Source organism: Enhydra lutris, unplaced genomic scaffold, assembly GCF_002288905.1.
Source record: "Enhydra lutris kenyoni isolate GAN:26980312 unplaced genomic scaffold, ASM228890v2 scaffoldscaffold40, whole genome shotgun sequence".
Lineage (NCBI taxonomy): Eukaryota > Metazoa > Chordata > Mammalia > Carnivora > Mustelidae > Enhydra > Enhydra lutris.
This window is the reverse complement of record NW_019154124.1, coordinates 6,978,997-7,005,660: the sequence shown is the minus strand read 5'-3', so window position 1 is coordinate 7,005,660 and position 26,664 is coordinate 6,978,997. Positions and strand designations below refer to the sequence as shown.

The 26,664-nt window shown below is 37.5% G+C and overlaps 1 protein-coding gene across 1 annotated transcript; it reads left to right on the top strand.

Moving 5' to 3' along the window:
- The first annotated feature begins 15,537 nt into the window (after nt 1–15,537).
- LOC111155276 (transmembrane protein 60) lies at nt 15,538–19,740 on the top strand. Its single transcript, XM_022515403.1, has 2 exons — nt 15,538–15,735; nt 19,045–19,740. Exon 2 carries the CDS (start codon nt 19,095–19,097, stop codon nt 19,494–19,496), a length of 402 nt encoding a protein of 133 aa, XP_022371111.1. The 5' UTR covers nt 15,538–15,735; nt 19,045–19,094; the 3' UTR covers nt 19,497–19,740.
- Nucleotides 19,741–26,664: the final 6,924 nt, after the last annotated feature.

Genomic DNA, 26,664 nt, shown 5'->3' with positions numbered 1-26,664 from the left:
GCACATTCAAACCCATACCATGGAGAAAAAGTACTTTATAAACATGCTACAACTACTACTCAAACCAGAATCGTGAGCCCAACTACACAGTTTATTATTTTCATTTTTGTTTTATCTTTTCCACAATAAAAGATTAGAGTAATTGCTCAACAACTGCAACTATTCCATTTCTCTTCTCTCTGTCACAGCAAAGCTTTGCCATCTCTTCCAGTTTCTCCACCTTTTCACTCTAATCCGACCACGCCTTTACTCCCCACACTACTGAAAGCTCTCTTGAAGGATACAAATGACCTCTCGTTGCTAAATCCAATGGTCGGGTCTCGGTTGTTCACTGTACTCAATCTACCTGCAGTATATGATGCACCCAATCACATTCCCTCTTCTTGGAACACTTGACTCACTTAGCTTCTAGGAAATCTCTCTTGGGTTTTAACTATTTGGCTACTCTTCAGTTTCTTTGCTGGCTCTTTTCTTCTCCCTGAGTTCAGTGCTTGGACATCTTCTCTGGCTTTTAGTCCCTTGGTGATCACTTCAGGTATCTTGGTTTAAATACGATGTATGTAGATTCCATCTGCAGCCTAACCTGTCACCTAAATCTACTAGTTTAGAAAAAGTCAGATAAAAGTTTCCTCTACTTAAGGATGCCTCAGAGCCTTCTCCTGTGCATTATTAATATCCAAGAGAAGACTATGAACACATTATGTTACACTTATTTAGAACAGAATCTTTTCCTCACGCTGCATCTTGTGAGACATACAATTAACTAAGCCACTAAATATAGCATACTAAGCTGTCTTTCAAGTAGTTCCAACTTCTCACAGCATGAATTAATTAAAATGTGCAAACTTTCCCTCTGATTTTACAGAGGTAATAACTGAGTTTGAAGTTTTCAAGGTAGCTCACTCCATTAAAAGAGTCTGCCTCAAAGTTCTCCTTATACAAAAAGAAATTATGTCTCTCTTAAGTTCCATTCACCTGTATTAGTTATATACTCTAAATGAGTACAAAATATATTTACCACATGTTCAGGCTTCAAATAAAATAATAAACATATGCTATTGTTAATCTTTCTTTTCCCAGACTAAATGTTCATAGCTCCTTCAACTGTTCTTCATAGAACAAGATTTCCATTCCTCTCACCATCCAAGTCCTCTTCCTCACCAGATAAGATCTAAATAATTCCTAAAATCTAGTTGGCCAACAAAATAATCTATTTATCTGAAGAATACAAAACACAATAGACTTGGAACTTCTATTAATGGGGACATGATCCCTTGGTCATGCAGTTTAAGAATATATTCACTTTTTTATTCTTAGCAGCCATGGCAATGCTTAACTCAATAATCCTTTCTGAAAATAAAGGTGTACTGCACAGATCCACACACATACATACTCATATATATACAATACATTTAGCTATGTCCACTGAGAAGACCTAGAAGCAATGATTCCTTAGTAGCAATAAGCCCATGTAGTAACCAAATCTCTAAATACCATTCTACAGTAAAAGAAACCAAGGCTCCTTAGAGAAATGTCTGACTCTAGTGGACACAGAAACAGTACAAAATGATTCTGGAACATCTCACGGGGTCAGATATTAAGAAGGTGGTCAAAGAATAATAGGGACATGAAAGTGAAAGTAAGAATCAATGAGTCTATACTGATCTGAATGAATAAATGAATGAATAAATGAGTGAATGAGAGGGAAGCTTTTCATTACAGCAGGAAGCCAGCTAACACAGAAGAAATTAGAGAATTAGGGGGGAAAAAAGTGGACATTTGGCAACAATCTTTTTTCTCAGTTTTACTGAGATGTAATTGACACAGAACACTACATAAGTTTAAATTGTACAACATGATTTGATATACGTACACATTGTGAAATGATCACCACAATAAATTTGGTTAACATCTATTATGTCAATTACAATTTTTTCTCCTTGTTATAAGAACTTTTTTTTGACAGGATCTATATCCAATGTGGCACTTGAACTCACAACCCCTAGATCAAGAGTTGCATGCTCTACTGATTGACCCAGTCATGGTTGTGATGAGAGTTTTTTTTGTGTTGTTTTGTTTTTAAGTAGGCTTTATGTTCAGTGTGGAGCCCAGCATGGAGCTCAATGTGGGGCTTGAACTCATAACCCTGAGACCAAGACCTGAGCTGAGTTAACGCTTAGCTGACTAAACCACCCAGGTGCCCCTGTGATGAGAACTTTTAAGCAACCAATTTATTAACTGATTCATGGAAGAAACAGCAATAAATATTAAAGCTAATGGAAAAGTTTGAGAGGAATAGGATATTTACATAGTCAAAATCTCTCTCCACAGATATTTATTTATTGGCTACAAAGACCGACTTTACTTTGGAGAAACCTGGCAGATTATCACCTTAACTAAATGATCAAAGGCATCACCACCTGTAATATGAGAAATTAAAGTATTTGCTTCTTGATATAATGCCCTGTGAAAACACATTATATCTGTGGTATATCTGCCCAAAGTATATATCCTAAGTCCAAACTTGGAAGAAAAAACAACCAACATAAAATGGAAAGACATTCAACAAAATAACATCTCAACACTTAAAAAAAAAGTCATTTTCATGAAATACAAGCAAAGGTTTAAGAAATATTCTCGTTTAAAGGAAACTTAAAGAGACATGACAACTAAATGCAGCATGCGATCCTGGATTTTCTTTTGTTCATCTGGATAGCATTGTGACAATTGGTGACACGTGACTAAAGTCAGCAGATTAAATAATAGTATTGTATCCATGTTAATTTCCTGATTTTTAATCACTTGTATTTTGCTTATGTTGGTGACTCATCTTGTTTTTAGGAAATAAAACTGAAGTATGCAGAGGTAAAGGAATAACATGACTCAAATGAGTCAGAAAAAAAAATAGTACATATGAATAAAAGTAAGGATAAAACAAATGTAGGAAAATGGTAATATATAGTTAATCTTGGTTGACGGGTACACAGAAATTCTTCATACTACTTTTTTAAAAAGATTTAATTTATTTAAAAAAAAAAGATTTAATTTATTTTAGAGAGAGAGAGGAAGCATGAGCAGGAGGAGGGGCAGAGGGAGAGGGTTAGAAAGAACCCCAAGCAGACTCCCTGCTGAACTTGGAGCCTGATGCAGGGCTCAATCCCAGGACTCCATCCCAGGACTCCAATAACATGACCTGAGCCTAAATCAAGAGTCAGATGATTAACCAACTGAGCCACCCAGACCACCCTAGTATTCTTATGTAACTCTTCCTTAAAGTCTGAAATTATGTCAAACTAAAAAAGAAAATAGCTATAGTAAGATTTAATTCAGATTTTAAAACCTTCTTTTTCATGTTAGTTTTCTATATACAAACTATCAACTTAATACACAAACAGCCTTCCTCTTATAATTAAGCTTATTTTCTCATTTAGTGTGGTTGCAGTGATGGATAAGAATAGGATAAGCATGAGAAAACTATCCCTATGTTTTGATTTTACAAATTTACAAATCCACCTCCATCAAAAGACAAAGGTCATTTCAGTTGCCTGTGATCAGTGAGGAGACAGATTTTTAGATACACTCTTCTAATATCTTAAAGTCCATTTCCTCCACAGAGATTTTTAACAGTGTTTAATACCTATTACTTCAAAGGTTAAGTTAAATTGACTGCTTACAATATAAAAAATAACTCTGGATCACAGCAGCATTTTTGTCATTATTGCAAATATTTTCCAATGGTGGTAAAAAAAAAAAACTGAATGATTACTGCCTTAGAGAAATAAACACTTCTCATTAATGTCCCCTAGTAATAATCTAGTCATGTTTTTCACACTCACACAATTTCTGCCATGAGAACTGGGTTTATAAAAGAAGAAAATGCAATTAGTTGTTCACCCTTTAACTCATCATACGTTCCTGCATTTGTTTTAAATGAAACAGGAATGCTGAGGAGGATGAACATAGACACATTCATCCAGTCAAAACATATGGTAAATTTTGGTTCTGGATATGTAAAGCTAATACATTCTGAAATCATGGGACTTAATTAAAACAATAAAAAATGGTACTTTATGTATCTTCCCTTAAAATTATAACTTTAAAACTTAATATGCAGGGGCTTCTACTTCTAACCATGATGAAGTATCAAGGACCAGATTTATCTTCCCATCTTAAAACTAAAAATATGGACACAATAGTGAAAAGCTTTCAGACATTGGGCAACAGGCAGCACAATCTCTGAAAGAGGCAAAAAAAGTAAGCAATAAGACTTTCCAAGTGTAGAGTTTCCAGGATACAATACTAAGATGGGAAAACAAGATCCAGACAGACTCCCCAAATTGAGAAGACTGATAAGGGGGTTCAGGGACACCAAGGCAGCTACAGTTCCCAGGGCAAAGTACCAGAAAGGAGAAAGCAACACAAAGAAAGCTCTAGAGTTCTGTAGAACATTCCCCCTGAGTCTCCTGCTGAAATACTGATCAGTACATGCAGGGAAACTATCTGAAACCAGGGACAGAACCACCAGAAAGGAGCAAGGAAAACAATCACCAAAGTTCACCCAGGATTGATAAGAGTTCACAGAGCAAAGAAATTCTGTAACAATGGGCAACAGCTAGAATACCCAGAAGGGCACTGTGCCTGTAGTAGGAACAAATTAGCTTATACTAAAGGATGCTCAGGTCTCACCTAACAAAGCTTAAAAAGCAAGCCTTGGAAAATTAAACTATATCTAAGTAACTTAACTATATTTCAGAAGAAACCTCAAAATATTAAAAATAATACAAAGAAAACCAGCTCCAAACAACAAAATTCACAATGTTTGATATCCAAACAAAAATTAGCAAGCATGGAAAGAAATAGGAAAATACAATCCATCTGAAGGAGAAAAATCAGTTCTAAAAATGGACCCAGAAATGACAAAAGTGTAAGTAAGGAAGGACTTTAAAACAGATATTACATACAAAACATTGCTGCAAAAAACTAAAGGAGACAAAAATAAGTGAAAGCAGCCTTATGTTCATAGATTGGAAGACCTAGTATTATTAAAGAAGTCCACACTATCCAAAGTGATCTACAGATTTAGCACAATTTCTATCAAAATTCCATGGCTAATTTTTTTTTTTTGCAAAAATAGAAAAATCCATCCTGAAATTCATATAGAATCTCAAGGGACCCAATACACAAAATAATTTTGAAAAAGAAGAACAAAGTTGAAGGGCTCACAATTTATTTCAAAACTTATTACAAACTTATACTAATCAAAACAGTGTACTCCTGGCATAAAGACAGACAAAAAGACCAATAGAATAGAACAGAGTCCAGAAATAAACCCTCATGTATATGGTCATGTATATGGTCAAATGATCTTTGAAAAGAATGCCAGGAGCACTCAGTGGGAAAGAACACTCTTCAACAACTGATGCTTGGAGAATTAGAGAGTCACACGAAAAAGAATGAAGGTGGCCCCTTATACCACATATAGAAACTAACAAAAAATGAATAAAGACCTGAAACTATTAAACTCCTAGAAGATTAACTTAGGCACAAAACTTCGTGATTTTGGACCTGTCAATGATTGCTTGGATATGACATCAAAAGTACAGACAACAAAAGCAAAAACAGATAAATGGAACCATCTCAAACTTAAAACTTTTGTGCATCAGAGGCTACAATCAAAAGAGTGAAAAGTCTAAAATATTTGCTAATTATATAACTGATAAGGGATTAATAACCAAATATATAAAGAACTCCTTCTTAACAACAAAAAATCACTCAATTAAAACACAGGCAAAACACCTGAATAGACATTTCTCCAAAGATGATGTACAAATGCCAACAAGCATATGAAAAGGTGCTCAACATCACTAAACTTCAGGAAAATACAAATCAAAACCATGAGATATCACCTCACACCCATCAGGATAGCTAATAGCAACAAAACTGAAATACCAAGGGTTCATAATGATGCAGAAAAATTGGAACCCTTGTGTACTGTTAGTGGAATGGTAAAATAGTGCAACCATTATGGAAAACAGTACTGATGTTGCTCAAAAAATTAAAAATAGAATTACCATATATACCCAGCAATCCCATTTCTGGATATATATCTAAAAGGAGTGAAGGCTTGGTCTTGAAGAGATATTTGCATACCCAAGTTCAGAGCAGCACTATCCACAATAACCAAGAGGTAGAAGTAAGCCAAATGTCTACCAATGGATCACTGGTTACAGAAAATGATGTACATATGTATAATAAGATATTATTCAGGCTTAAAGGAAATCCTGTCATAAACTACAACATGGATGAATCTTAAAGACATTATGCTAAATGAAATAAACCAGTCACAAAAAGACAAATACTGTATGATTTCATTTATATAAAATACCTAGTATAGTCAAATTCATAGAGACAGAAAATAGAAGAGTAGTTATCTGGATTTGTGTAAGGAAAAAAAGAGGAGATGTTTCACATTTGTCAGATGAAAAAGTTCCAGAGAGTTATTTCACAACAATGTGAATATACTTAATACTCACAGACTGGTTAAGTAAAAAGGGTGAAAATGCTTAAGATGGTAAATTTTATGTGATGTATTTTTAATCATAATTCAAACAAAACACATCTATTTACAATCCACATATTTAAGAAAGTAAAAGAAAAAAGCATGAGCACTGTTAAGGAAAGACATGGAAGATACATACAAGATTCAAATCAAATTTCTACAGATGAAAAATACAATGTTTAACAAGAAGAATACAATGGATAAGATTAACAGCAGATTAGAAATCTGTACAAGAAAATGTTAGTAATTTTGGAGACACAGAAATAGACATTATCCAAATTGAAACAAGGAGGGGATAAGAAAAACAAAAAAGAAAAAAACAGTATCACTTAGGTGTGGAACAATTATCAATTCATCAATGTATGTGTAACTGGAGTACCAAAATGAAAGGAGAGAGTGAAGGAAGAGAGAAAAACTATTTGAAAAAATAATGGCCAGAATTTTTCTATATTTGAAGACAATAATAAATCCACAAATCCAAGAACTTTAACTAACCCTAAGTATAAGAAACATAAAACTACACCAAAGCATATCACAATAAAAGTGCTTTAAACCAGTGGTAAAAAGATCATTCTACAAGTAACTAGAGACAAAAAACACTTTTAGTATGAAGAAATAACCATTAACAGTAGATTTCATGTCAGAAAAATGCAAGTGAGAAGATAGTGGAGCATCATAAAAGTCTTATCATTAAAGTCCTATCATTAAAGTTGTTAAAGAAAAAACTGTCCATCTAGAATTCTATACCCAGCAAAAATACATTTGAAAACTGAAGTACCAAAAAGGGGAGGGGGGTCGTTTCAGACATATAAAAGCTAAAAGAATTCCCAGCAGTAATTCAGCTTAAAATAAATGCTAAAGGTAATCAGTCAGGGAGAAGGTAAATTATACCAGATGGAAAAGGAATTTCAAAGGAAGGAAGAGGCTTGAAAGTGGGACAAATGTGGTTAAAATAAGAGCCCTTTTCCTAAATATTATTTTTAACTCCACTTAAGGGAACTGACCATTTAAAGCTAAAAAACTAAAAATATATTGTGGGATTTAAACATATGTAGAACTAAAATGTATGACAACACAAGAATGAGGAGAAATGGAACTACAGTGTTATAAGGCTGTTATATAATATGTGAGGTGGTATTTTACCCAAAAATAGACTGAAACACTACAAACAAACAAAAACAAACCCAAAAAACAAACCAAAACAAAAAACCTATAGATAATAAAAAGATATAAAGGAAGAGTCATAAAAAATACTCAAGTAATACAAATTACAAGGCAAAGAACAAAAACAAAAAAACAGATGGGACAAATAAAACACAAATAGCAAGATAGTAGATTTAAACCCAACAATATCAATAATCACATTAAATGTAAACGGTCTAAACTAAAAAGCAAAGATTAGAAAACTGGATAAGAAAACGAAGACTGAACTATATGCCACCTGCCAGAAATCTACTTCAAATACACACAAATGGATAAAAGTAAAAGGATGGAAAAAGATGCACTTCGCTAATATCAATCAAAACAAAGCTAGAGAGGCAATACTGACAAAGTAGATTTCAGAGCAAAGCATATTACCAGAAATAAAGACAGCCATTTCACAATGATAAAGGGATCCAATTTATAAAAAAAAAAATCACAAGAATCCTAAATACGAATCAATCTAGTAACAGAACTTCAAAATATATGAAGCCATACTGATGAAAATATAAGCAGAAATTGGCAAGTCCACAATTATATTTAGAGATTTCAATACCATTCTTTCAAAATTGCTAAAACAAGTAGACATAAAATCAATAAGGATAGAGAAACCTTGAGCAATTCTATTAGTCAACTTGATCCAACATTTATAGCTACTCCACCCAACTTTCTTTTCAAGTGCACATGAATCATTTACCAAGACAGAGCATATTCTGGGGTCATAAAACAAGTCTCAATAAATTCAAAATGCTTCAAATCTCACAATGTATATTCTCTGAGCACAGTGAGATTAAATCAGAAATCAATACCCAAAAATTTCCATGTGCATACTCATTTAAACCACTGGGGTCAAAGAAGACATCACAAAGAAAATCAGCAAGGATTTCTGAACTGAATAAAAATGAAAATACAACATATCAAAATTCATGGGATGCAGCCAAAACACTATTCAGAGGGAAATTTTACAGCATTAAACCCTTATATCAGAAGACAATAAACTAATAAACTTTAAAACTCAAGCAAATAAAATGCAAAATAAAGAGCAGAAGGAAAATAATAAAGAGAAATTAGTGAAATTGAGAACAAAAAATCGATGAGGAATACCAAAAGCTGTTCCTTTGACTAGCAATAAAATAGACAAATCTCTAGCCAAACTGAAAAGGGAAAAAAGGGGAAAAAATACACAAATTAACAGTCAGGAATGAAAGAGGGAACATAGCTATAGATCTTAAAACATTAAAAAGATAATAAGAGAATATTATGAACAATTTCATGCCAACTTAACAACTTGGATTAAACAGACAAACTCTTTGAAAGATAAACTATTGCTGTGCCTGGATGGAGCAGTCTGTTAAGCATACAGGTCTTGGATTCAGCTCACGTTATGATCTCAGAGTCCTGAGATGGAGTCCCGAGTCTAGCTCTGTGCTCAGCATGGTCTGCTTAAGACTCTCTCCCCTCTCTCTCTGCTCATGCTCTCGCTCTCTCAAATAAATAAATCTTAAAAAAAAACAAAAAACAAAAAACAAAAAACTAATGATGCTCATTCAAAAACAAAGAAAGAAACTAAGTAGCCCTTTATTAATGAAATTCAAGTAGTTGTTAAAATCTTTCCCACAAAGAAAACTCTAGGTATAGGTATACAAGTCACTTAGTATTATCTTAAGTTCAAGATACACTGAAGGATCTAATATTAACTATCATCATGTGCTGGCATTAAGAATATAATTTTAATCTGACTATATTAGTATTCAGCAACATCATTCTAGAAGGAAGCTGTGTGAACTGGTTAATATGAGGCTAAATTAAAACCAAGGAGACTATTAATTACCTGGAGAAAAAATGATGAGTGTCTAAAATAAGTCAGTGGCAATGAGGGGTGGGTGATAGGACAGGGCACAGTTAGAAGACGGTTAGCTAATAAAGAGAAAGACCAGACGTATTTACCGAATGGACATGAAAGGTACAGAAAGAAGAATGCTCCATGACTCTTGGCTTGAACGATAGAAGAACTATTCACTAGGATAGGGAATACAGAGAAGAAACAGATTTGGGAACAAGAAGACATGTTTATTTTCCAATATATGATACATTCACTGCCCAAGAGATACATAGTAGGCAATGGGATATAGAGAATCAATACTTGTGAAATGTATGTCGTTAAATTAACCTGCTCTACCTCCCAAGATTACTTGCATTGAAAGCCTTCTCTATAACTATAAAATTAATGGCTTTTATCTGTTAAAAGAATTTCAGAGATAAGAATGTGGCTAAGGCATTTGAAGAAAAAAGTCCTTTCTGTGTATATACTAAACTCACAATACAATTTCAGTATTCTTTTTTATTGCTATTTAGAGTAGCAAAACCTTATTTATTTACTCTACCTGGTTTAATGAGTCTGACCTACTTTCGTCAGGGAAAAAAAAAGTTGAGAATATGAAGCTCTTTCCTATCTTTTCTGTTGTTTTGTATGTAGCTACAATGACTTTTTAGTATATATACTGCTGAAGCGAGCATGCAATGACTTGATTTTTAATTCAACTCTGCCTGTTGCCTGTATAATATCCTATTGTCTCCTCTTAAGGTTTTATTTGTTTGCCATTTTTTGGCTCTCCTTACTGTATCTGAGAATCAAATTTAAAAACAAAACACACAAACAAAAACAAAACACCTGTACAGGGGGGCACCTGGGTAGCTCAGTCAGTTAAGCCTTGGACTCTGGATTTCAGCTCAGGTCATGATCTCAGGGTTGTGAGATTAAGCCTTATGCCAGGCTCCCCACCCAGCGTGGAGCCTGCTTAAGATTCTCTCCCCGGCTCTCCCTCTCTGCACATCTCCACTAAAACAAACAAACAAACAAATAAGCACACCTGTTCAACTTAGTCAAATAACAGCAACAACCATTTTCTGAACATGTCTTATAAGCCAGGCAATGTGTCAAGGGCTTTATGTACATTAGCTCATTTAATTTTCAAAATCTTACACGGTAAATATCTCCATTTATGATTAAATAAAACTGAACCTCAAAAAGATTACATAATGAGCTCAAAGTCACACAACTGATGGTCTGTAGAATTGAGACTTGAACCTAAGTCTGCAGAGGACCAAAACTCATGCCATGCAACTTTAAGCTTTTTACTATCTGTAACAGACCTTTTACAGAATGTTTTACTAAAGTGCTTTCATTCATGCAACAAATATCAGTGCCTGCTCCACATCTTCATAATTTCTGTAGAAACACTTTTAACAGCCCTTTTCTCCTACTGTTTCTGAAACTGGAAAGCTGCATACAGTGCACTTTTCCCCTGCTTTACTTCCTCTCATTAAATGTCAAATTCAATCATGTTATGATTATTATCAGGTAGTGGTTCAGCCACAGCCATTTCCTGCCCAGTTCCTGTTCACTACTCAGAATGAAGTCCAGCATATTTTCTTTCCTAGTGCCGTAAGACTACCTGTTCTAGGAAGCAGTCTGTTTTTCTCACGTGAAAACTGATCTTTATATTTTGTGTCCTTTTAGCAATTTGTATGAGGCTAACAAGTTGGAATAAACACACAGCCTTCCTAAATGGCATTTAATATTTTCAACTGAGTCAAATAACTCTGGTCATGAAGTGATCTACATCTGTAAATCCAATGGAAGTTATTTATGGTTCTGGGCTAACCTGAAGGGAAGATACACAAGTGGGTTTTTTTCTCAGATTTTTAAAGAACAGCCCCAATTTAAAACATTCTGTCCCACCATTAGGTCTCAAATTTGGATTCAGAAAAGGCAGTCAGCGTATACCAAAGGGTAGTTTACAATACAGGCTGTATGTGGCTACATACTAGGAAGAGGGTTAAGGGAAGCAACAGTCACCTTAAGATTGTTCTTTTTTAATCCCGAAATACATTCCACAAATTAAGTGCAAATGCCTCTAGTGGTATAAGTCTTCCTTTATAGCTTAGAATGAAACATTGCAATGAAATAACGAAAGTGCTTTGTTGGACACGTTTGGAAAAGAAGTTTTAATTGTCACTGGGGGAAATAAGTATTAAATAGTAAACAGTACATAAAAATGTAACAATGCACAAACTGTTGAGGATTTCCTACAATTTTAATATCTAAGTTTGCAACTTCCAACTGCCAAAATTGGGTCGTACTCACCTTGCCCAGCCACATTTATACACAATTACCGTTTAAATTTTCGCCTTCACAAATACTTTTTACACAAAGCTACAATTACTTGCCATTCCCTCAACAATCCATATTCCTGTCCTTGACCCTGCCTCCTGTTCTCTGTGGGATGCCCTCCTTCCCCGATAGTGAAAACTACCACTTACCCTTTAAGGCTCCAGAGATAGCTCTCCACAACTCCTCCAACCCCTCTCCACTCTGAATATTATTCAGTCTTCTTTATTCAGGGCTTACCAGTGTGCCAGTACTTTACATACTCTGTTTAATGCTTACTACTTCCCTTTGAAGTAATTCTTCTCCACTTAACAGATGAGAAAACTGAAGTTGAGAAAGGTTTACTATCATGTTAAAGGTCACAAGGCCAAACAGGAATTCAAATACTGGTATGTCTAAACTTCAACTGAATTCTCTTCCATTAAATCAGACTCAGGGTGCCTGGGTAGTTCAGTCCTTAAGCATTTCCCTTTGGCTCACGTCATGATCCCAGGGTCCTGGGTTCCAGCTCAGCATTGGGCTCCCTGCTTGGTGGGAAGCCTGCTTCTCCCTCTCCCACTGCCCCTGCTTGTGTTCCTCTCTTGCTGTCTCTGTCAAATGAATAAATAAAATCTTAAAAAAAAAAAAAATCAGACTCTATGGCACTCTCTTATCGTATATATTGTATTGTATTATCATTATTTATTTCTCTCCCCCACTAAAGGCAGAAAAGGGGACTCCATCCTTATATCCCCAGCAATACTCAACAGTGCCTACATACAGTGACTCAAAGTGTTACCCAATATGTACAATACTCTTCTTCAGTTTATGATTTTGCAGCATTATTTTCCACTGATTATTCTCCTTGTACTAGGTATCTAAGAAGCCACGGTGGTGGTAAAGCATATTGGCTTGGAATTTAGGCTTTGTAACATTGCCTGGATGTGAATCCCACCTCCATCAACTTATTAGCTGAGAAATCTTGAACAAATGAGTTAACCAAAGTTGTGGTTAACTCATCTATAAAATAGAACAGTAATCATAGTACATACCTCATAGCATGATAAAGATTAAACAAGATAGTATGGAACCAATCCAACTATTTTTCGATCCTCATTTTTCCTACATGCCACCCTAAATTTTCTTTGGCTTAGTCTAGTGTAGACTTTTTAATTACAAATTCCTTGAACTTCTGTATTATATGGGCTAGCAAAAACGTTCGTTGGTTTAAAAATTGTTCAGGCCAAAAAAAGTAAAATAAAATAAAACTGCTCAGGCCAGGATGCCCAGCTGGCTTAGTCAGCAGAGCATGTGATTTTTGATCTCAAAGTTGTGAGTTCCAGCTTCACAGTGGATGTGGAGCTAACTTAAACAAATAAATAAATATTTTTTAAAAAATAACAAAACAAATAAAAATTGCTCAGACCACCTACTTCATTTTTAGGACAAACTGTCCACTGACAGTTTGGACTAAAAAAAAAAAAAAAAACCTTTACTCTGGGAAGTTTGACTATACAAGAGTGCCCCCACTGTACATCATACTTTTTTCTCTTACTACATTTTCATGCCCTCTCAGAAAGTGGTAAAAGTTACAAAACACACTTCCTACCTTACTAACACCTAACTTAATACTATCTGATCCACTAACCTGTGTGGGAGGCAGGCTATTTCCCCAGCAATAAATTTCCATGGAATCACCTGTGTCTGGTCTCAGGCACGGCTCATTCTCTCCAGACCTCTAGATTGCTTTCCTCTGGAATTTGTGGAGGCTGAACCACTACAACTGAAAGCCGACACCAATTTTCTTCTCTTCAACTTAACAATGTTTACTCCAAGAAGTTAGGATTTCAAATTGTTATGCCATTTTACAGCTCTTTAGGCTAAAGTGCATAGTTCCCAAATTCTCAGAATGCCCTCCCTTTCAACTTTAAAAATGCTAAAAAACGCTAAAAAATGCTAAAAAAAATCCAGGTGGGGAGGAAACAAATTTCTTAAAAAAAAACAAAAAAAACAAAAAAACATGTTATCTAAAAACAAGAGCAAATACTATGGCTATACCCAAAGTCTTAGAGGGGGAAAAAAAAAATCCTAAAATATCTAGTTGGCTCAAGCTAACCAAAAACTATTAAAATCAAGCACACAATTAACAGAGTAACCTCAAAGTAATCAGGATATACCATAAACAAAGACAGTAAGTATACATTACAATATATTTAATAATTCACAGATTTTAAAACTACTTGGTATATAAAGCAGGTTTGGTTTTGTTTTTGTTTTTTGTTTTTTTTTTTTTTTTGGTCAGGCTAAAAACAGTGATGATGATGGGTCAGTGACAGAATGGTCTCCAGAGTTATAGAAGGAGGTGTTGAGTTTAAAAGTCATGACTCGAAGGAACAATACCAAAATACTGGCTGTCAACATCAGGCAGATAAAAATAAGAAAAGGTAAAGCAAGCTGATGGACTGCAGTATTGTTTCCAGAGGGGAAATAGCCCTCAGGGCCCCAAGAGGATTTCAGCACCCGCTCCGCAGTCAGTGCTGGAATCAGTGAACTAAACTGTTGCCTGCCCAGAGGGTGCAGGGCAGAGACCCTCCCTCCAGCCAGCGTCCGGCGTGCGCACAGTCGCCCCCTCCGCCCGAGCCCGCTCCTCCGGCCGCTAGCTGACCTCTCCTGCTCGCCCGGGCTCGGCCACCCGATGCCCCCGCACGCCCTCCAAGACCCGGCGCGCCCCCAGCACAGAGCCAGGGGAAGGAAGCCAAGGAGAGGGGCCGCGAGAGGGGGCGGAGGGGCGGGAGGCGGCGCTGGGCTTCGGCCCGTCACCATCCAGGCTCGAGGACGGCACCGACTCGGGAGGTGGGAGGCTGAGCCTCTGCCACCGGTCAAATGATGGGAAGGGACCGCGGTTGACCCCGGCGCGCAGGTGCCCGCGGCTGCCGAGGAAGTCACTGGCGGCGGAGGGCAATGTGTTGGCCCCGGAGCCCCCACCTCCATCCCGCCCGCCGCTTCCCTCCCTCGTCCTGCTCCATCCCCAGGATTCTGTCAGAACCCAACGACCTCCACACGGCCCGCCCAAGCGCGGAGGTGATGCCGGCTCTTACCGTAGGAGCGGGCGCCGCGCCGCTAGGAGGCGGCTGGGGTGCGCGCGGGAGACTCCGAGGCGAGCGCCGCCGCCGCTGCGGGAGCCGGAGGAGTCACAACGAGGCTGCCGGCGGGAGCGCTGCCTCCGGAGCTGTCGCCCCACCCCCTCTCCCGCAGGATTTTGCGCCGGAGCCTGCAGTCTCCGCGCGCTGGCGGGGAGGGCGAGAAAAGAGGCGGGGCCCCCTCGGGGGCGGAGCCGAGCTCTGGTTGGTCTGATTGGCGTCTGTGGGCCCAATGGGACCACGGGTACTCCAGGCTGTGCTTAGACTGACTTTCCTCTTAGCCCGTAGCAGTAGAGAGGCGGGCCTAGTGGTTTCTTTTATAGCCGCCTTTTTGACAAACCCGAACGTAAGAAAAGGTCGGTTGGTTCGCACTGGTTGCCAAATGGCCCAATTACCTCAGGGAAAAGGGCCTCTGAAACCAGATTGGCATCCTCTCTACCTATAGGTAGAGAGGGTAGACCCGGAGGCGGTGAGAACCTGCCCCGGATGTGGGCGTGGCCTGAGGTAGAACACAGAGCCTCCACCGGGGTGGTTTGGAGAGGCGGAACTGAGATCTTTTTCTTGATTATCATGTGACGGGTTCTGGATTTAATGGAGGAGAAAGCGTGGAAAAGGCCAAGGATCCAAACTGGCGAGTTTTCTGATCTTCGCGTCCCTCCCCGCTCTCCGGCCAGCGGCGCTGCCAGGTGAGTCCCGGGGTCCAGTGGGCCGGCATTCTCCCGAGGTGCATTTGCCCACCCGGTGCCCCGGCGCTGGCTTCCCGACCTCAGGGGGTTTGTCGCTGCCTCCCAGCTCCTTACACTCCCCGCCAAACGTACAGACACCTGGTTGGCACCAGGCTTGTGCGTGCGTTTTGGATCGTGTGCAAGAAACCGCGTTCAGCTCCCAAAGTATACTGGGCCCAATGCGTATCCGAATTAGGGCGGACAGTAGGTCTTTGAAGACTAAGGGCGAGGATCGTTTATGAACGTCCTGAAGTTCTAGGAATAAGTAGGCCCAAAAATCATGTAAGTTGTAAGCAGAGCGCTGTTCCGCTGAAGGGAGGTTTAGTTCGACAAGGCCGTTAGGAGCCTTTCGAAAACGACTCATTTAGAGGAATTTTGTTGTGGGCTCATAAGCAAAACTGTCTTCGGGATAAGGTGAGTTCATTTGGAAGAGTGCTGGCAGTTGCGAGGGAAGGAAATGGGGATGGTGTAGACCGCACCGTGGGCAAATTAATGAGTGCACACACAACTGCTAGATGCTGGAACTGTGGGCAGAGCCCTTTCGATTTCCATTTTGGGACAGTGCAGAAGATTTTGACAATGGATGAGGAAGCATATGAACTAATACTTAACTATCTTCCTGGTACCAGAAGTAATCAACTCGAATAGGACTTTAGTAGAGCAAATTTTTGTTTTGGAGTATGCAGCCCGTTCTCTTGAGGAGAAAGAAGACTAGTACGATTACTTCAATTAGTGCAGATTTATGAACAAGTAAAAATTGGCGTTGTAGCTCAGCATCCAGAATTCTTCAAGCGTCACTTAAATATCAGCATAGTGCTTCCCACTTGAGAGCATTTTAGTAGAAGTGCTTACAGAACTTTGTGGCATCCCACATTATAAAACCTGAAGCCACAAAACTGTGTGCTCTTTGTATCATCCCTCCCTCTCCAGTCCTAAAGTACCTATGTTGAGTGTAGCAGCTGTTTTTATGACCAGTTGTTACTCAGCGCTGTATGCGAAAATTTGAACCCTGACTCATCCAATGGCTGATAGAAAGTTGTGTTTAAACAAGTGTATTACCATAAACTTTTTAAAGGTTCACAAAAACGGCCAGATAGATTGGAGATCAGGCTTGAGCAAACTTGATTTACAGTATAAACCCATTTGTAGTTAATAATCAGTTCACATCCCTCACACTTCTTCCAAATTCAGCCCCGTATCCCATTGTAGCAGCCCTTGGTCAGGAAAGGAGACCTGGAGAAAAAAGCCTTCCTGGGAGCAAAAGCATCTGCTTTTCATACTGCAGTATGAAGCCTCCAATCTGCCAGCTAAGAAAACAGGTGCTAGCAGATGGGTATCCTGGGAAAAGGGGAGTTAGGAGATCCGTTAGTCACCATTACAGTAAAACAGATACACAGTCTTGCTCCATGATAGCCCACTATTTAAAGTAGTGGAGGTGTAGCAAAGAATATCAAAATTAGTTTAGTTTTGTTTTGTTTTAAGATTATTTGAGAGAGAAAGAGAGAACAAGTTGGGGAGGGGTAAAGGGGGACGGAGAAGCAGAGCTCCTCCTGAGTGGGGAGCCTGATGTGGGGTTTGATCCCAGGACCCCGAGATCATGAACAGACACCCAACCAACTAAGCCACCCAGGCGCCCCTCAAAGTTAGTTTTAAAATATAATTAATTAAACATGCTAGTCTTGGGCATTTTATTCACCTAGCCAGTTCCTTCACTTTTTCCTCATTTCTCTGCATTTTTACTCCTACCCTTCATCTTTTGCTACCCTACCTTCTGTTTTTCTCTTTCCATCAAGTGTCCTCTCTCTATCACTCTTTGTGGCTTATTTCCCTCCATTCTAATCATAGGTTCTTCCTTTACTGAAAAATTTCTTCCTGACCCTTTCTCAATCTCATTATGTGTCTTTTATCTTCTCCAAGTGTTTCAGAGGAATAAAGTATTGTCAGCTGTTTACATTTTGTTATCTTCTGTTAACTCCGCACCCAGCTGCTGCAGTTTGGCTTCTGATTTCCATCTACTTACCCGTTTCCCAAATGGTCCCAAAGTTGATAACAAAAAGCTTGAACAAGTATAGAATCTACTGTCAACCTGTATGTGAAGGCTAAATAAATGCTTATACCTAAGTATTATAGATTAATGTGTCCCAATCAAAATTCCAAGTTTTTAAGAATTAGTGATTTTAGCAGTGAAAAAAAAAAGAAAGGGCAAAACATTCTGGAAAAGAAATCTATGAGTAGTAGGTACTACTAGTCCTTTCAGATATTAGAGTATATCCTAGAACGTATCTAATCATAGTCATATAGTACTAATGAAAAACAGAAATATAGGTCAGTAAGACAGATCTATAGACAGATACAGATATAAGGGATATAAGAAATAACTTCTGGTTGCTTGGCTGGCTCAGTTGATAGAGCATGCAACTATTGATCTCAGAGGCCTAAATTCAAGCCCTACATTCTTTAAAAAAGAGAGAGAACGAGAGAAAGAGCCTAAATTCTTGAGTAATATAGCATCTAGTAATAACAAAATGTCAAAAGTTTAAGTGGTCTTGATTACTGGATAGCAACTAGCAAAAAAATCAGGATCTATACCACAAACCAAAAAACATATAATGAGTAGTATTAAAAAGAAAAATTCAGACTAATAGGTATTTATAAGAATTGCAGTGAGAAAGTTTAATTTAAAAAGACCCACAGACTAAACTATGTGAAAATCCAGTATTATCAACGTATTCTGTATTATTTAGCCCAATGATATCCTCACAACCTAACTTCTGTTTACTATCTGAATTGTTACCCTGTCTATTAAAACTCTCCTCCCTTGACCTGATAACCACTTCCTCCTTTTTCGCTACTTTGATTGTGGATGCTTTTTCTTAGTACATCTCAAAATTGAATGAAAATTTATAGACGTACAGATGTACAAAAAGAATTTAAGAATATCCCTGAGGTACAGGAATGAAGTCATGAGTACTTGGACTTGAGTGACAGCAATATAAAGGAATACTGTTCTTGAGACATTTTGAATAGAGCTTATGCCCAGTTGATATACTGAAAGTTTTACTGTATTTTGTCATTGGCTAAGGAATTATGAATGTAATGTTGTCAAAGGTGGCTACAAATTTTACAGGGTTTGAAAGGAAGAAGAATAGCATGTTTTCAAAATTAGGAAATCTGTGAGTGGGGAAGAGCCAGCTTTGTTCAACAGGAATGGAAGTGATTTTTTTTTTTTTCCAATATCAAAACAATCCTGACTTTTTTTCCTTCTCTTAGGGTATATTTTCCTTTTTTCGACTCTGCAACAGCCTCTTTAAACTGTTTAAATGAGAATGTCCTTGGCTCAGAGAGTACTACTCACCTGGCTTTTCACATTACTCTTCTTGATCATGTTGGTGTTGAAACTGGATGAGAAGGCACCTTGGAACTGGTTCCTCATATTTATTCCAGTCTGGATATTTGATACTATCCTTCTTGTCATGCTGATTGTGAAAATGGCTGGGCGATGTAAGTCTGGCTTTGACCCTCGACATGGATCACACAATATTAAAAAAAAAGCCTGGTACCTCATTGCAATGTTACTTAAATTAGCCTTCTGCCTTGCACTCTGTGCTAAACTGGAACAGTTTACTACCATGAATCTGTCCTATGTCTTCATTCCTTTATGGGCCTTACTGGCTGGGGCTTTGATAGAACTTGGATATAACGTCTTTTTTGTGAGAGACTGACTTCTAAGGACATCATTTCATTTTACTGCTGTTCAACAAGCTATCATTAAAGTGTTCTGAATCCTTGCAAGCTTGAAGAATACCAGAGAACTGAGAAAAATAACCAAATGTAGTTTTATACTGCTTCCATAAAATAGTCTTTGTGAATCATGGACTTCTAGTCAATCCAAAGCTTAATTATTCAGTATTTCAGTTATTAATATCCTTATTATCCCTATATAAATAAAGTTTGTTTTTGACCTTATTTTCCTACTTGACTCTTAAATAATCTGTTGAATGTATGTGGTCAATTTGTAAAGTACATAAATATGAAGTCTTTAATCTACATTATTTGGGTAGAAGTTTAATATAGACCCATTACGACCAAAGTAAATGGTCATTTGTGCTTGTAAATTACAGAGGAAAAAACCTAGTTACTGAAATAGTTGTGCCACTTCGTGTTTATATTCAGAAGGAGTCTGGGAGTTTGCCAGATTTCTATCTAAGCTAACTTCATTGCTACTTCTTCCTTCTGTTTATGGCCCATGAATTAGAGGTGGCAATATTAAAACAGAGCAGAGGCTTGCCTATTCCTAAAGTTAGAGGGAACTTTCATCCTGGTTGAATCAGGACAGTTCCTGTTTATGCCTGTTGTCCTGGGCCTCAGGAAGTTAGTGCCCCTTTCACTCTTAAAAGTGTCCTGGCTTGAGAATTTATGGATGATCCTACCAAAGCACTAAACCCATTCCAGTGAAACATAGGTGACATTACTTATAAGAATTCCAAACAGTCTTACACGCATTATAACCCTAAAGCAGGTGATTGTTCTCGCCCTATACAGCCCTCACTTTTAGCTCTGGGAAGAACCCAAAGTAGTAGTTTGTCTGTTTTAAAAATATCTAACACACGTGATAGTGATTCCTGGCTGCTAATACGTGAGAGGATTGCTTTGAATATAGCATTTTGGTCTAGTTCTCTTTTGTAAAGAAGAAAACATGACAAAAAAAGTTTAAGCTACACACCACAAATTAATATAGCTGAACTCCTTGTTTGAAACTACAGAGCTAAACTAAATAAATAAAAATTGATCAGTTACAAGCATTTTTCTGTCTTATAATTGGTATATATTCCTCTTTTGAGCATCTAAAAATAGGATGGAAAAGGATAGTTAATATGGGGAACATAATGTTCCTGGCTTGATTAGATATTCCTAATTCAACTGAGAGATCCAAACAATTTGGTCTCTCTGATGATAGATTCAAAGTAGAAGGCGGCTTTCATCTCTATGAGAAACCAGATAGGAAGATTCTGAAATTCAGCAAAAGCTGTATTTATGCAGTATTAACTAAGTATGATCTCTCACAGGGAGAAGGAAAAGGACAGCACCACATGTAATTAGCTGGGTCAGGAGTCGGCAAAATTTTTCTCTAAATGTTTATCTAGTAAATACTTTAAGCTTTGTGGGCTATATTGTTTCTATCTCAACAGCTCAAATCACTTCTGTGATGAAAAAGCAGCCATAACCATGTGCTATGTTCAAATAAAACTTTTTATGGACAATGAAACTTAAATTTTGTAAAATTTCCATATATCACAAAGTAGTATTCTTTTGACCTTTGTTCCAGTTACTTAAAACTATAAAAACTATTCTTGCCTTACAGCCATACAAAAAACACCCCTAAGCTAGGCCATAAAACATAAAATTTCCTAAGCTAGGAAATTCTGTATGAGATTTCTAAGAGGAAAAAGTGGGAGAGGTCTCCAAGGAAATAAGAGAGAAACTGGGTAAGAATTATATCTAAAAGGTGACATAGTAACTAACCTGTTGACCCATGAGGCTCAATTAATTGTAGTAGTATCTGAGAGGTTCCCAGAAAGTACAACTTTTTCTTACTTACTATATACTGACACCAAATAAACAAAGCAGCAGAAGTTATTGATGTTTGCCTCCTTGATTCTGGCACCAATTCAAATGTGTGTTTTACCCCCATACCACCAAGGAATTCTTTCAGTTCTGACACTACTTGGAAATAGGATCTGATCCTACAGGTTAAGGGTTCAATCCCAGAAGACGCCTCTTCCCTCCAAACTTGAGATACCACTTACAAATCCAGCTGTAGATCGGATGTTCCCATGACTCCCAATTAATTTGCTAGAGCAGCTCACAAAACTCAAAGAAACATTTTACTTACTAGATTACCAGTTTATTATAAAAGAGTATTGTAACTCAGAACAGCAAGATGAAAGAAATAGTAAGGCAAGGTATGGGGAAGGGGCCAGCAGCTTCCATGCTCACGGGACATACCACTCTTACCCCCATCTCTTTGTGTTTACTATCCCAGAAGCTCCCTGAACCCTGTCCTTTTAGGATTTTACGGAGTCTTGATTCCATAGCATATTAATTAAATCACTGGCTGTTGGTGACCGCACTCAAATCTCTAGTTCCTCTCCTCTGGGAGATAAGGAAGGAGGAAAGTTCCAACCCTTTAATCACGTGGTTGTTTCTCCCTGGTAACCAGCCTCTATCCTTAGGTTGCCTAGGAGTTTTCCAAGTCACCCTGTTAACATAAGTTCAAAAGACACCTTTATCACACTACTAGGGAATTCTAAGGGTGTTAAATTCCTGTGCCTGGAATAGGGATAAAGACCGGATACATATTTCTTATAAATCACAGTCTCATAGCCTTAGTGGTTGGAATACATTTAAAACATTAATTAAAAGGGATGAAATTATGACCACAGATAGAAAAAGCAAAACAGAATAATATATAAACAATATTGCAGAAAAATACCTTCACATTTGTCTTTAGTTCTAGGGTATTTCCTTTATAATACAAAGATTTAACTTAAACATGGAAAGTTCCTTAGGAAGCCAGTATTTTCCAGGTCAGCATGCACAAGACATAACTTAATCTGGTTTGGAGCAAAAGATTTATCAAAAATTCTGAGTAAGGGATGCCTGGGTGGTTCAATTGGTTAAGCATCTGCCTTCAGCTCAGGTCATGATCCTGGGGTTGTGGGATCTAGTCCTGCATTGGGCTTCTTGCTCAGCAGGGAGTCTGCTTCTTCCTCTGCCTGCAGCTCCCCCTGCTTGTGCACTTGCACGCACTCTCTGACAAATAATAAATTTAAAAATCTTTAAAAATTTTTAAAAATAATTCTGAGTAAAAGCAACTTGTGAACAAAATAACTTTTTTAAGACTTGAAAATATGAAAAGTAGAAAATATTCAAAGAATTCACAACTTGTTCAGCAATATTTCATGAACACAGAGGCTGGGTATGGTGGTACCATCAATCCACCACATGAGACATTAACATGAATCCACCGAGAGAGCTTTCAAGTACCAAGAAATTTTGTTACACACAGCTTTGAGAAGTAAAGGCCCATCCGTGGGCTAAAGTTTACTGTGATTTTAAGAGTTATTAACCTTACAAATTAGGTCATCTGCTTTCCACTCTGATTTTTTATAGTGCAGCAAGTAAGAGAAACGGATGGTGACTAATGAACAGAAGTGATGGCCAAAAAGGAAACCACAGAACAATTTTCATATAGTAATATATGTAATATGCAGGCATATTTCTATGTACCTGTGTCATCAAGAATAGTCCTCTTTACTGAGAGAAAATTAATCTGAGTCCTTTTAGCATTATATCAAGAAACAAGCCACGAACTACAAAAGGAGTTTCCTTTAATCTTTTTTTTTTTTTTCCAAGATTTTATTTATTTGACAGAGATCACAAGCAGGCAGAGAGGCAGGCAGAGGTGGGGCGGTAAGCAGGCTCCCCGCTGAGCAAAGAGCCTGATACAGGGCTCGATCCCATCCTGGGATCAGGACCTGAGTGGAAGGCAGAGGCTTTTAACCCACCGAGCCACCCAGGCGCCCCGGGCGCCCCGGAGTTTCCTTTAATCTTGATTGGTCATGTTTGTGCAGTAAACGTCAGCTGTCCTCAAAGTGTTGTTGGGGTTCTTATAATTCATGACATAGATAGTGAAGGTATATGGGAATTACAGTGTTAGAACCAGGATAAAACAAACAAGGAAAAAACCCTCATTATAATGATGGAAAAACTAAAGTCCAGATAAATGAAATGAAATCAGTCTGTGGTCATTGACGAATGGTGAAGTTTTAACTCCAAATGCTACTTCCAAAATAGGTTTGCTATTGAAGAAAAAAAATATATAATGCATCCATGGAAGATATATCCCAGTTATCAAATGCCAGATAAGGTAACCCTGGGCTAAAAGCTTTTATGAGAGGGATCTACTTTACACTTTAATATTTTACTCTCACTTTGCTTGTCCTATGTTCAAATTGCCATACTATAATCATACTGGTATCTTACACCACAAAGTAAATTTATTACCACTATCTATATACTACAAACCCAAATCTGTAATCAGGAAAGGTAGTCTGTAACAAGACATGATTTTGAATTGCTGGCCCTGGGCAAAACAGTGAACTAGGAAGAAGTATGTTTTGGAAATCTGCCTACCTCCTCATGACCCCTTGATAAATATCTTCCTCTCCCCAGATGCCTATCCTTTGCCCAAAATTAGAGAGAGGAATACAGAGAAAAGGTAATTACTGAGAAATGCATAAAATGATTAGACTGACCCAGAACATAGCCCTTCTGACTATTCTTTTTACTATGTTAGTTCCAGGATCAGAAGCTAACATTTGTAGTGTCTACAATGTATAAACCAGTGGACTAAGCACTGGGCATATTCTGTCATTTTAATTTTCACCGCCAATTAGCAGAATAGGTACTCCCTCCTCCCCCTTTTTACAGATGGGAAATAAAAGCTAAGTGATTTCTCCACATTACACAAGTGCATTCCCCTTTCATTAGCCATAGCTCTACGACTCAAATCCCCTCAGCATAGTATCATAAAAGTGAAGTGGCTTTACAAGTCTGTGAAAATGTGCCACCTTTGTATCCTTGTCCCACTCCTGCAATGACATGGATATGGACTTAAAAAAATAGTGCATGTTATCATCTTCAGTATTTTCATTTTTTGAATATTTGTATCAATAGGGAGACTTTATCTTGCCAAGTTAAGACTTAGCAAGCTAAAACTCTGCTTCAGACTGTAAGACATTAAGGTGCTTCTTATATATTTCCCATTTTAATCACTTTAGGTCTAGTTTAAATTTATCCTCAATTGGTAATGAGTGTGTTGAGTTTTACAGGTTTAACAATCTTTACAATACTTTCTCCACATTGCCCAGTGAGCCTAGATGTTTAACAGGTAGCTTCTTAATTCTTCTTACTCATAAGACTGAAGTACAAAATAGAAACTCGGTCTCTCTATAGCGCCTGCTGATCTAATTTTCTCCACGTTTCTATTGCAACTCTATAATTACATTATGAATTAAAGTCACAGACAGGTTTTATATCATGGAAACGTATGTAATTATTTTTCCCACCCCCAGTGAAGTTAAGGTACAACTTTTGTTCCTTCAAATATTTATTGAATACCAAGTGTATATATTAGGTGTCAAGGATACAAAGGGATTAAAAAAAAAAAAACTTGTAACTTCTAGTTCATGGTTGAAGTACAGCCCAACATGTACTTAACTAACATGTACATTAAATGATGTGAACAAAGGGACACAGGAAACAGGGCAAAGAAATGGTTCTATACCAGCTTTGGGGTAAAGGGACAGCTGTAAGGGATGAACTCCGTAAAAGACACACATAAGAGATGATGTTTAACTAGAGTTTTGAAAAAAGATTCCACAGTATTGTATTCCAAGCAGAGATTTCCCCAGCAAAGGCAAAGAATTTTAAAAGTATATAAAGGAAATGGCAAGTCCTGGCACTTGGTAAAGCTGAAAATTGGGCACATTAGTGGAAGACTGTAGTGGATGAAGCTGGAAAGGAAGGGCCGTATCATGAAGGCGTTTTGGTGTGATGCTGAGCATCTGGCTTCTACTCTTTCGGAAAGGAGCCACGGAATATTTCGAAGCAAAAGAGTAATAATCATATAGGTCTTAGTAAGATTAACTTTGTGGTAACAAAGAATGGATTGGAATGGGGGCAGGGGTAGAGGGCTACAAGCAGCAGACTAAAGTTATGGGGTTATGAAGATAATTCAGGGACAAAGTGCAGAGACCTGAAGAACCTGAGACTGCTTTCAATAGTGGTGGCTAAGGCAAAAGAAGACATCTAAAGATAATGGAAAAGCAAAACAGAACAGATAGGTCATACATACAACGTTTGAGGGGGTAAAAGATGGCTAACAAGTGCCATAAGGAAACAGAAGTATTAAGAAATGAGTCCACTGAATTTGGCAGTCAAAAGGTGACCCTTAAGAGAATCACTTCAGCTGGGTGATTAAATTTGAGGATTGAGACAAAATTGTAATGAAATAAGGAAGTGAAGGCAGACAGAGATTTCCAAGAACTCTGTCATTGAGGAAGAGGTATGGAACAATAGCATAAACAAAGCCAGACTAAAGAAAGGTTTTTGTTTCTTTTTTCTTTTCTTTTCTTTTTTTTTTAAAGAAGATAGACTCATGATTTTTCACATAAATGTCTGGCTCAGTTAAAAACAAAAACAAAATTTCAAAGAAGAAACTTGGGTATAGGGAGGATGTGGAACTGCCTGTCCAAATAAAACTTTTAAGCACCATATTATGCAAAATATTTGCAAATATACTGACTTGTCTCTGAATCTGTTTGTAGTCTTCAATAGTACCAAAGCAAAGAACTTTATAGGGAAGCATACAGATAAGACATTTTAAAAATACAGATGCATAAATTCTAAATTTCAAAATATGTGGAAGGATCCAGACGTATTTTAAGAGTGTAGTTCTTGGAAGGCAAATAAAAGTAGTATGTTTTAATTTTACTTTTAATTTCTAATTAACATAAATGATATTTGCCCGCATTTTCTTCTCAGCTCATTCACACTCCCTGATTAGGTCTACAGTCCTAGAGGAAAGATAATCTGAAATGCAAGATGTTATCCCCTGCTTTCCCTGATCTCCCAGTAGAGATATGACATACAACATCTATAAACTTAAAGAAGAAAAGGCATCTCTTTTAGCCTCTTGTGCTTGACATTCTAAAAAGTGATGGTTTCCATCTGTAATATGCAGTATGTTAAAGAGAGAAAAGCCAGAGCAGAGATAGAAATTTATACTTCCTCTGAGTTAGCCTTTTAATTATTTTATCTGAGGTA